General features: G+C 40.5%; 2 protein-coding genes across 3 annotated transcripts; one reads left to right on the top strand and one right to left on the bottom strand.

Moving 5' to 3' along the window:
- Positions 1–385: 385 nt before the first annotated feature.
- pnn (pinin, desmosome associated protein) lies at positions 386–7,555 on the top strand. The gene is made up of 9 exons (XM_077538076.1): positions 386–527; positions 966–1,058; positions 1,419–1,490; positions 1,576–1,651; positions 1,751–1,845; positions 3,110–3,185; positions 4,432–4,587; positions 5,634–5,772; positions 5,863–7,555. The coding sequence occupies exons 1-9, from the start codon at positions 415–417 to the stop codon at positions 7,059–7,061; spliced, it is 2,019 nt and encodes a 672-aa protein (XP_077394202.1). The 5' UTR covers positions 386–414; the 3' UTR covers positions 7,062–7,555.
- Positions 7,556–9,392: 1,837 nt separating this feature from the next.
- On the bottom strand, positions 9,393–12,118 carry gemin2 (gem (nuclear organelle) associated protein 2). 2 transcript variants are annotated; one of them, XM_077538077.1, is made up of 10 exons: positions 11,827–12,118; positions 11,335–11,419; positions 10,839–10,928; positions 10,683–10,742; positions 10,478–10,594; positions 10,362–10,406; positions 10,207–10,275; positions 10,016–10,126; positions 9,863–9,921; positions 9,393–9,538 (listed from the first exon to the last, which is right to left on the bottom strand). In XM_077538077.1, exons 1-10 carry the CDS (start codon positions 11,943–11,945, stop codon positions 9,466–9,468), a joined length of 828 nt encoding a protein of 275 aa, XP_077394203.1. In that variant the 5' UTR covers positions 11,946–12,118; the 3' UTR covers positions 9,393–9,465. The 2 variants fall into 2 exon arrangements, with proteins under 2 accessions (XP_077394203.1, XP_077394204.1); XM_077538078.1 differs by having other exon boundaries at positions 9,393–9,649; positions 11,827–12,117.
- Positions 12,119–12,177: the final 59 nt, after the last annotated feature.

Genomic DNA, 12,177 nt, shown 5'->3' with positions numbered 1-12,177 from the left:
TCCATCCATCCATTTTCTTGACCGCATATTTCTCGCGGGGGGAGCTGGCGCCTATCTCAACTGACTGTTCCTAACACGCCGATCCGAAATGGCGGCTAATTGCACGTCTCAACCAACCAAGGCTTTTCACTGTTTTTCAAGTATGTGAACTTGGTTATGGATAGAAAAGCCCTTTCGCTTATTTTCCTTATTGGAAATATTTTATTTTTTTATAGAAAGTCCTCTTACAGATGTAATTTATATTTGATTTATCTTATTTAGTTTGTTTTTCTTTTCTTTTATTATACTCGATCTATGTCGAGTAACGTGCATGTATGTGCGTGCGCGCGTTTTAATTTTTTTTTAAACGTAGAAGAAGAAAGTAGTAGTAGTAAAAGAAGAAGTACATGTGATTGGCGCTTTACTGTGGGCAAGATGGCGGTGGCCGTGCGGAGCTTGCAAGACCAGATAGAAAAAGCCAAAGAAAGCTTGAAAAATGTTGACGATAATATTCGTAAATTAACTGGACGAGATCCCAATGAATCCAGGTAAAACGTCCCGACTTTAACGCCGCCCTTGGTGTCTTTTACGCAATCGATTTAACGATCCGGTAACATTGCACACTACCGAGGGTTGGAGTGTGCTAGCGTTGTTCGTTTAGCTAGCAAGCAAACCTACGACCTGCGCGGCGCTGGTTTCGTGTCCGCGTGCATGCATTTAAGATCAAATATGTTTTTACTATTCACTTTACACTGCAATGATAACACAACCACGGTGAATTTAAGTAGTTTGTTAACGGTGCGCGGAATGTATGGAGCTCACCGTTGGAGGCCTGCGATTCATTGTTGATTAGTACGAACTACTGAATCTGAACTAGACATTCAGAAATCGATTTTGACCCTCGACACTGACTCATTTATTACAATTTTGGACATAAATGAACACAAAGCACACTGTGTTGACGTTGCTTCTTGATGTGTTTTCAGACCAGGCCCGATGCGCCGGTTCGGTGGGCCCATGGCAGGCGTCGGAATTGCAGCAATGGGAGGAGGTAGAGGAAGAGGATTTAACCTGCTCAGGTAAGGCTACAGTCACAGGACAAACAAACACAGTAGCCTTTTTGTCTATAACTACTATATGGCAGTATCATATTCATGACTTCTCAAATTAAATTAAATCAAATTCCTTGATTCACGCTCCTCGGTTCATGTTAGACTGAAATTCAACCATCAAGTAGGGAAGTTGGAGAGCCTGTGTAGAAAACATGCTCGAAGGAAGTGATATGGATTTTTTTTTTTTTTTTAGGCTGAGGGAAATATGATTTGGTTATGATTTAATTGGCAAATACTACAGTATAATGCATAAATATGTATTTCAATGACTGTCTTTCAAAGCTTCTAATGGAATGGTATATGCAATAATGATTTGTTTGTGTTCAGACGCAGTCTCTCCGACATTGGAAGCGGTGGCCCCCCTGCCAAGCAGAGGGACATCGATGGAGCTCTGTTAAGGTGGGGCTTTAATTACGTCATGTTTAGTAACATCCAAATGTTATTTCAAATTCACTGACATATTCACGTGTATTATCATGTGCAGGCTGGCAGGCGACCAGAGGGCCAGGAGAGACGTGCGTCACGACAGCGACGCCGAGGATGACGATGATGTCAAAAAGGTCAAGCGAGTTCAAGTGCTGGCAATACCAAGAAGCTAAAGTGTCTGTTTGAAGAAAGCCCTCAATAGTTGCTTGGCTCTTGTTTGTTTATACTTGCAGCCGGCGTTGCAGTCGTCAGTTGTAGCTACCTCCAAGGAGAGAACACGCCGGGACCTCATTCAAGATCAGACCATGGATGAGAAGGGCAAACAGAGGTGGGATGCTCATAACAATTTTTGCATGTCCAGAAGTTAATATTAATCATTCTGGTTCAATTGGATTTTGTTGAGTCACTGTCAATATACAAGTGTCAAAATGAATCCATCATCAAATTTATCGACAACTATTTTGAGAATGTTTAGTCATTTTTCATCTATAATTGTCCAAATCCTCTTATTCCATTCTCTCACCAGTTAATTTTGTCTGATTTCTGAAGGACTTCAGGAACACCTTTGAAAACAAAAACAATGTTACCTGTTTTCTCACATTATTGATAAACAAGTGACCGACTTATAATCAATTTATGAAAACAACAATACATTCATGTGTATTGAAAATAATCATTTGCCAGCCGTACTTTGACTAACCTGTAATTGACACGTTGAACCTTGAAGCAGCTTCAACTTGTAGCCCTTCAAAATGAATCCAGTGTTTCGCAAACGCTTTACACTACGGATGCACGATAATACCGGTGGCCGATAATTATCGGCAATTATCGACCAATTTGACGTCAAACAGATGAAACGGATAATAGAGGAATCTGACGATAATTATCGGCAATTTGATTTCATACAGATAAACCAGATAATAAAGAAATCCAGCAATAATTTGATATGCCATGTTGGTCCATCTGTTGTGTTTGTGGCTCATATCAATAAAATTCAGCTTCATGTTGCTTTACATACAATGAAACATTGTGCAAAGTTTATACAATGTTTCAATGTATTTGTTAGACTTATAGTAGGACTCGAGAGCATATTTGTATTCAAGTTAATTTTGCAAATATTGGCTTATTGGTTATCGACATCAGCACTTCTAAGTTACTGGTTTATCGGTATCGGTTGAAAATAGCATTATCGTGCATTCCTACTTTACACCAAGTTCCACCTCAAAAAATACTTTGGGCTACCTCACCACAATGACCAACATTAAAAGACGGTAGCATAAACAGAGGTTTTATTCCTAAAATGTACATTTAATGTTCTAAGCCACTGCAACGTTATGCAATTGAAATGTAAACACTTCTTATAGAAAAATTAAAACCTGTGCTTGAGTTGAGGAGTCTTTATTTAAAATGTATTGCACATAAAAGCTTGTACCTGTCAATTGTTTGTCTGATTTGACTTTCATCATTCAACAATACTATATACATGATTGACTATTCGACTAATTGATGGAATAATAGAATAATTGATTAAAAAATATTTGATTGTTACAGCCTTGGTCACATGAACTCTGTATTTTTGTTTTGCTGGTCAGGAATCGGCGCATGTTCGGCCTGCTCATGGGGACTCTGCAAAAATTTAAACAGGAGTCGAATGTTTGTACAGAGAAGGTGAGTATTTTCTTTTATTCTCTTATAGGTTGAACTGATAAACTGAAGCGTTTGCTTAATATGTTATAAATACATTGATATGTTTGGCATTATTGTGTTAAAACATTTGGGGCTTTTTGTTTTTCTATGCAATATTGTACATGGACTGTTGACCATGATGACAAATGGCTGTTTGGGAGGTTTACATTGCTTTAGCCGCACAGGAAAGCTGGAAACGGCACAAACATTTACATTACAGTCTATCTGTGAATAAACCAGAGTTCACCTGTAATCTTTTTTTTTTAATTATTTTTATTTTTATTTTTTTTATTAACATTTCAAATCTTTACAGCGTGTTTTCCCTTTCATCCTAAATTGACACAAGTTCCTTTTCTACTATTCCGAGTGAGTCAAACTGTAAAACCCATCATAGTCAAGGAGTCATGTATATTAAAGCATATTTTCAACGACGTCATCTGCACTGGTCGTTAGGGTTTTATGTGTGTTTTTGAGCAATGTCATGAGACAGTATGCTGACAGTAGTGCAGATCTCTTCCAAAGAGATAACCATACTCGTGTATTGCTTTTGCTTTCAAATGAGATCGTATGGTAAGAATGGGGCATATCAATTGCTACTTAGAGAGTTCGTATGATTATGAAGAACCTGGAAAAGTTATGGTAATGGCAGTTGGAAATGCATTTTTCAGGTACTTTAAATGTTATTGAGAAATACAGTTTTCTCTAAAATTTGGGGAAAATTATGTTTTGGTGGATGATAATTAGGATCCACGTCAAATGTTCATTTTAGGCAATGCTAAAAGTGGATGACCATCACCTGGGCACCCCTAATTTAAATGTTTTGAGCCTTCCCGCTAAAGGAATCGGAATGGACGGAAGGAATTGAAACTGGAATCGTTAAATTCAAACAAAGCCCACAACATTTTTTTATTTATTTTTTTTCTTCTCTCCACTCAAGACAGATTATGAAATATTAGATTTGCCAAAACAAAAACAGAAGGAGTCAGGTTTTCAGACTTGGACATGAAGTGTGAGGTTTTGGGAAAGTCATGGAAAAGTTGCTAAAAAAAAAAAAAAATCCTTGAAGTATCAAGTACAACTCTGGTTGTTATCACAAATTTGTGCTTGACACTCAAGCAACGAAAACATTTTTAAAGTGTTTTTTTTTTTTTGTGAGCTTGTTCAAAAAAAAAAAAAAAACAAGATGAAATTGTTCAAACAATTTTTGTTTGTCCCCCCCAATGCACAGCAAAAGCGGCGCTCTGAGATCGAGCAGAAGCTTGAGGTTCAAGCTGAGGTTGAGAAGAAAAAGTTGGAGAGCGAGAAGAGGGAGTTGTTTGAAGAGAGGAGAGCCAAACAGTCGGAGTTGAGACTACTTGAACAGAAAGTGGAATTGGCTCAGTTGGTAAGACAAATCCGAATGCTTCCAGTTTGGGTTCACTTACAATACACCTGTATTTGGAATGAGACAACTATAAAAAAAATAATAATAATCTGGGAATTAAATGTGCCATAACAAATTATGTACTAATAAATACTTAAAATATAATAATGCATATGAATTTAAACGTACACTTCGTACATTTTATTTTAATATACATGAGGCAATAAATAAACTATTAAAGAACAGTAAAGTAGCTGCAACCACTTTGCTCTGTTTGCAGTCGTGTTGTTAGTGGAAGTAGTGCATGTCATAAGGAACAGCTTTTTGAACTGCAGATGCTGCAAATGAAATGTGACTAAAACAAATCATCCTGACACACTAGAATTTATTGATTAATCATCCAGGCCTCCAGTTTATTATATAGCACCCATAAAAAATTGTTCTGTCTTCATTTAATTCTTTTACGGAAACTTGCTATTTGAGTCATTTTCGGAGGCGGGTGCAGAGATCACGCTAATCCAATATTTATACAACTAAAAAGCTTTAAAATTTAATAAATGGATGTACAACTGCCTTAAATTAATGTATAAAGCCCATCATGAATTTTTACCAAATAACATGCAAATCAGATACAAGAAAACGAAAGTGAGTATAAATTAAGAGGAATCGATTATATATTTTCCAAAGCTAAACACAGAACAAAATAATGATTTATTTCAATTCATGGTGGCAGTTTGTGGAATGAAAGTGCATTGTAAAACCAAATCATCTGTCTCTGTATTTATTTTATTTTTTTAGATTTATAAAAGCACAATTATATTAACAAAAAAAATGGCTATAGAGCATGAAATCGTGCTGTTGAATTAATTTGTAAAATTGTTACTTCAAAAATGTCTTGACTGCTTGCTGTCAGTCATTTTGTGTTGATTGGGGGGAGGAGGCAGACATCAAGTTTTACTTCTTTCTGCCCCCTTTTCATTTTTCTTTTTTTAGAGTGAAATAATAATAATAATAAAGCTGGTTTAGACTGTGGAAAAAAATAATTGTTGTCCTTCTTGTGCACCCAGCAAGAGGAGTGGACCAGCCACAATACCCATCTGGTGAAATTCATTCGCACCAAGACCAGGCCGCACATCTTCTACCGACCTGGCAAGATGTGCTCCGCCACCCAAAAACTCCTCGACGACTCCACCAAGAAACTAAACGGTCAGTTGGAGTTCCTTTAAAAGTTTGTCGTCAATATCTGACATCCACGTTTTGGTGGCTGGAAAGTGATGATGTTGTGCATGTGAGCAGCTGTGTTCCAAGAGCGCCGTGAAGCGTTCGCCGAGCACATCAACAAGATGGAGTCCCGACCACGGAGACAGATAAACCGCGACCAGGACGGCAGCGCCGCGGCAACAGGGAAGGACCACCCGGCGGAGGGTAAGCCAGCAGGACAGGTAGAAAAGGTGACAGGTAACAAGAGGGCTGCGCGCATGGAGGAAGATGAGGATGAGGAGGAAGATGAGGATCAGGAAGAGGAGGAGGAGAAAGAGAAGGGGGTGGGCGGAGCTAGAGAGGTGATGGGGAAAGGGGAGCTCGAGGAAGGGGATAGCAGGGAAGGGTTAAATGAGGACGAGGGGATGGAGTTTGAGGAAGCGGGGGGTGGGGACAAGGTGGGCGAGGAGAAGACACGGGAGGTTGGTGAGGGAAAAGATGAGGAGGCGGGTCCAGGGTCAGATGAGATGGAGGCAAGGGCATGCAAAGGTCAGGGGGATAAGATGATGGAGCAGGATGAAGACAGTAAAGAGCCGTCAGACCTTGAAACGGAAAAGACTGAGACCACTTCCCCGTCCGAACCCGCCATGAGCCGACGCGAGGTCGCCGGCAGCGCTCAGCTCTGCCCCCCGACCCTCGACCCCGGGGAAGCGGCGGCATCCTTGCCGGAGCCCCAGGCGGCCTCTCCTGCCACTGCTTCGGAAAAGGTCTCCAGCGCACCGGGCCTGGAGCCAACGGTTGCTTCTTCCGACGGCCACAACCCGGCTGAGCAAAGGCCGTCCGGGGACGACTCAGCCGCCAAGCCTCAGCCCGATTTCCGGGATGCTGCGAGCAGCCCCACCGCGCTCAAGGAAGGCGAGAGGGGGAGGAAGAAAGCCAAGGAGTTGAAGAAGGGCCGCAGCCAGAGTCGCAGCTCCTCTTCGTCGTCCTCCGGCTCCTCCTCAGGCGGGAGTTCGTCGTCGTCATCCGCGTCTAGCCGCTCGTCTTCCTCGTCGTCCTCATCTTCCTCCTCGTCCAGCAGCCGAAGCCGGGAAGACGGCAAGCGCGGCGGCAAAAGGCCGTCAGGCAGGGACAGGAAAAAAGAGAAGAGTCACCGGAAGAAAGGAGCCAGTAGTGGAGGAGGAGGCAAGGAGGCCAAGGAAGGGAGGAAGAGAAAGAGTGAGGAAGGCAGGAGCAGGTCATCTCGCAGCGATAGGGAACAGAAAGATAGAGAAAGGAAGGACAAAAGACACTAAAACGGCCCACAGTTTATGTTGCCACCTTAAGATATGGTCACTGTGGGGAAACGTCATCAAACCTTATCACATCCAATTTGTTTTTACAGCACTATTCAATTAGTGTTGCCATTTATTTGCTTCAAATTTGGCCATAGTAAAACTAAATCGATTTTCTTGGACATGAAAATGTAACGGTCTCACAATACACGACAACTCATTTTCTCTGATTGAACCCGTTAAAGATTTTGATATAACATTGCGGTATTTTAAAAGGAGCCTTTTTTTTTTTTTTTTTTTTGCAAGTGTAACGAACGATATGACAGCACGTTTTCCATCCTGCCGTTCTTCATGTCAAGATGCCAGTTAAGTCTAGCACAAACTGCTTGTATTCAATTGTGACAATTGTGTCACTTGATCCATGTCATGGTCGTCGTATGTGATTTGTTTTTTGAGGATGTTTTTCATTGTTTTGTATCAGCCATCCAGCTTTGAATTAAAGGTGAGAAATGAAAGTGTTTTTTCTTGAACATTATTTCTAATATGTAATATTCATTTGTGGAAAAAAATACAGGCTGTGAGGAAGACACTATAAATTGCTGCACATCGCTGAACTGGGCTAAAACCAATAAATGTCACAACTTGGTACGTTTCACTTACAAAAAACAAAACAAAACAACCTCAATCTACAGGCATTTTTTCCACCAACAAGCCCAGGAACTTTGAGTTCTGTGTAAAGGGAGTTGGTTTGTTTGGTTGGTTGTCAAAGTTCAGCAGGGAATTTAGAATTGTGTTTCCACAGTGTCTTAGAGTTCTCAGTAATGAACTCAAATGAGTTTGATTGAGCCCAGCCAATGTAAAGACGCCTCTAAATTTGACCAATCAGCCGTGGCCATTGCAGCCCACCCCCTCAACGTTCCTGCCTGGATCAGCAAGACCCTGCTGCTGAGATGGTACTTGGATGCCCCCTGGGGAATTTAATTACCCTGGTAATTGTCGTTGGTGGAAAAACGCCCAAACTGAATTTTACCAAGGTAAACTGAAAAGTTCTCCAAAAGTTCCAATGGTGGAAAAAAACACCTAATGCATGTTTTTCTTTAATTATTTATTTTTTTATATGAAATATTGAGTAATCTAAAAGTGTTGAAAATATGCTCTTTTGTGGTGCAATTGTTAATGGTTGAACAAACATGCTGGGGTTCTTGACTATTTTTGAAGGTACAAGGATTCTTCTATTGTCAAGTTAAAGGAATCTGCCCGAAAATGGCAATATTTCACTTTGATTTAATGGAGAGTAAATGGGGATAAGATGACCATGATTGATTTTTTTTTTTTTTTGTATTTAAACTGTCTTGCTCCATGACTTGTTCATGCAGAATGGTGGATTTGTACGTTTTATATTAGTTGTCTGGGGGTCCAGAGTTTGAGTCGACCCAAAGTGGTGTAGGAAGACTCAGCCTCAACCATGCAAAAGGTCGAGGGCTTCCCAGGATGGTCGACCACCCCAATGATGGTCTTAGGACATGCATGTGATATTTTTTCGAGTCCTCTAGATGGCGCTCTTGCTTTAAAGATGCAATGGAAATGTAATCAATTTTCATAGCACTAGCTATTATCTTTAAACCAAGAGCACCATCTAGATGAGGAATAAAATATTGCAAGTTTCCATTTTCCCATCAACTCTCCCACCAGGCAGGGATGGTGATACAGAGGTTAGGATCGAGGAGGTGGCACAGCCCATCAGAAATCTGTGTAGGCCCAGTTAAGCCCCTCCAGCATTTAATTTGATATTCTACAATATACAGTATTTATAAACATTTTTCTCAGCCCCTTTTTTAAACAATTGAAATAGGTGGTTTATTCCACTTTGTTCCTATGAGTTGGCATGATGCATTTTTAATCTCAAAGGATTAGGGAGATTATGCTTAGTTCTTACTGGGATTCTGTGGCCTCCAGACAGTTAAGGTGGATGCAATTATTGGGTTCTTCTTAAACGTTCATCTGAAGAATAGGTCTGAACAATTGCTGCAATTAAAATCTGTCAACTCAGTCATTTGAACCAAGATTCATACGCTTACATTGTTGGGTTTGTCCAGTCCTCAGGCTTTTTTTCTGAAGATGGTGAGACTGATTCTATACTTCTTAAAATAGAATTGCATTTAAGCAGGTTCTAGTGTTTGAAACCACGTATGTATGTTGGCTTTGAATGGGATCATTGAAAACAAATAGTTGTAATTAAAAAATGTTTTGCCGTAGCTATTCGTCCCATTCCATTTGTGTCCATGACAGAGCTGATAGAAAAGATGATGCATCAAATAAGATGATGCATCATATGCACCACATTGTGAACCATCCGGTCACCATTGTTTAATAAAGTTTACCTTGCATTCCAAGTACAAAAGTCTGATAAACCACAGTTCAGTGCTCATAAGTTGTCCACATACTCAAGTTTGTTTTTGTTTTTTTTCCTTTTTGACGAGTAACTTGACTGCAGCCCTCTGGTCGTCATGGTGGGATCCATTTGTCATCCGTAATGTAAAAAAAAAAATAAAAAAAAAAAAATAAAAAGTCACTCCGGCTGGTCTGCCAGGTCATTCTGCTCAAAGTATCTACATAAAAACAAGTGAACAGTAGTTTATTGTTAATTTCTAGTGTTTTGTCATAATACTGAAGTTGCCAAAGAATTCAATGAACTTTTTTTTTTTTTTTTTACATGTTCTTGTGTAATAGTGCTAAAAGCTGTAATTCTTCCTCATGCACGCTCCAATTCCACCTCCTCCAAATAGTTCCACAAACTTGAGTAATCATCAAACATGTGCTACCTTGCAACCAAACAGATGAGAAGATTGAGAGCAGGCAAGTTGTCGTCGTCTTGACTGGCCTGCAAAAGCACGTCAGACGAGTCAATCCACGTCATTTTGACAAGTCCACGGATGAATATTTGGTCCAGCCAAAAGAGCCTTGCTACATCTTACCAGGTTTACCCGCAGCTGAGCACATCTCCGAGCCAACTGCCTGATTGACGAATGGGCTTCTGGCAGCAATGGTTTCTCCAAGCAAGCCAAAAGTGCATACAACCAGCGGCCCTGTGGCAAGAACAACAAATAGTAGTCATATGAGAAAATGTTCAGATGTTGCATGAAGCCGAAGCATGACGCCAACTCACCAACTGGGGGACAAAATCTCTTTCTTCAAACCAACTGATTAGAATGTCCAACACTGCCAAGATGGTGGACTGCAAAGAGAGGAAAAAAAGAAAAAAAGAGCGATACACTACACTGTTGAGACTGAATGGACGTGACTGGACTGGAGCAAATGTACCTGGCTGAGTCGGCTGACAATGCTCAGGAAGGGTGGAAAGCCAACCTGAACGACAAGATTATTATTAGATTTCAATCAATGATATGCAGAAGAACCCAAATCTTATGTCATACAACCTTGCTGTAGTCCAGGCCCGCCTCCGCCTCGGCATCTGTGTCAGAGGACAATCTGCCTTGATAGAGAAGCTCTCCTAAACAAAACCTTTTCCAGCCTTCCTCGTCTGCTTCCTTTGGCTGCAGATTAACAAGCACAGACATGATGACATCCATTCTGTCATCATAAACAACAAAAAAACTCTTGAATTATCATCACAGTTCTCACCATTAAAACATTATCATCAAGAGAGTGTCTGCTCCAGTGTTGTCTGTTCTTTGTGATAGTCTGCCAGCAAAATGCAGAAAAGAGCACAATCATTTCACAACAAGGATCCATATTGAAGTCTGGACTCTGGATACCATAGGTGGTGTTTTTCATCACCTGTCTGACGTCGGAAAAATTGCTGACTTGTCTCTGTTGCCAGTCCAGGCTGGGAGAGAAACCAGCTGGAGCAGCACGGCACTCTGCCACCTGCAACACGCATCATTCAGTAACAGTACAGTGACCCATGGAACAATATCAAATGTCCTTAAAAATAATAATAATAATAATACAAAAAAAAGATTTGACAACAGTCACACACATATAGAGAGCGGGAAATATATATTCCATTCATTTATTACATGGAATTTTTGCTCATCCATGGATGCCAGTTACATTCTCTTCCAGTAGATGGCACAAGTAACCTGCTTATTGTTGTGACATTTTTATTCGGTGGAATGCCAAGACTCCCCCCGCCCCCCTCAATTTAAACAAGCCATAAAAAAACTGAGTAAACACTGCCATGATCAATAAACAATCACAAATATTTTACTGCAACTGATACATTAATTCAAATTTAGATAAGAACAATTCAAGGACACGTCATCTCACTCACATCTATGTTGATAGTTTGACGCTTCTTTAACTTCTTGGGGTCGATTTGAGCAACCGCCACTTCTGGACACAACGCGGCCTCTAACCTGATGGGTAAAAGACATGCACCTACTGTTTGAGAATACTAGGGCATGAACCTCAAGATAGTATCGAATAATGCGCCAACAGATTTCCATACAATATAGTACAACGACTAGGGTGAAATAGGAGTAATGCTTTTCCCCACTACTGTATAACATTACGAACTAGTGATTAGTGAATGACTTCGGCGCATTAGTAGAACTACATGTTACTAGTGAGGTAAAACCGTGCAGTACTTGACAACTGTATGCTGCTAGTACTAGTGACAAAAAAAAATAAAAAAAATAGTTAAGAAATAAACAAACACACGTGTCCCCCACCGCTGCACCGCATTTCAAAATAAAATACTACTACTGAACGTCTTCATTTTAAGATTAACACTTTTTTTTTCAGTAGTTTCAAGTGGGCATACTGGACTTGTCGAAGATACTCTTGGGGGTTTCTTGGCGGACCATCCAGGTTTAGAGGCGCTGAATCTCCGCAATCAATGGGCAGCAGCCGCGGCATTAAATCCTCCACGTCGGACTTCATCTCATGTGACTACGTGTACAAACACGTAAATCAAATCGTTAAATGTATGAGACTGGTAATACTCCTGGGAAGAAAAAAATCTTGTGTTTCACAGGGGTAGGAAAAACTATCTCAACAAGAACGCCATCTTGCCGACAAACGCGGTTTGATGACGTCATCGTCATGCGCGCATTGTGGTGTTCAAAAATACCATAAGTCACGTGTGTCGTCGTTGTTCGGAGAAGGGCGAAGT

This window comes from Festucalex cinctus, chromosome 12 (genome assembly GCF_051991245.1).
Source record: "Festucalex cinctus isolate MCC-2025b chromosome 12, RoL_Fcin_1.0, whole genome shotgun sequence".
NCBI lineage: Eukaryota > Metazoa > Chordata > Actinopteri > Syngnathiformes > Syngnathidae > Festucalex > Festucalex cinctus.
The sequence above is the reverse complement of the archived record's forward strand: the minus strand, read 5'-3'. Positions and strand labels throughout refer to the sequence as shown.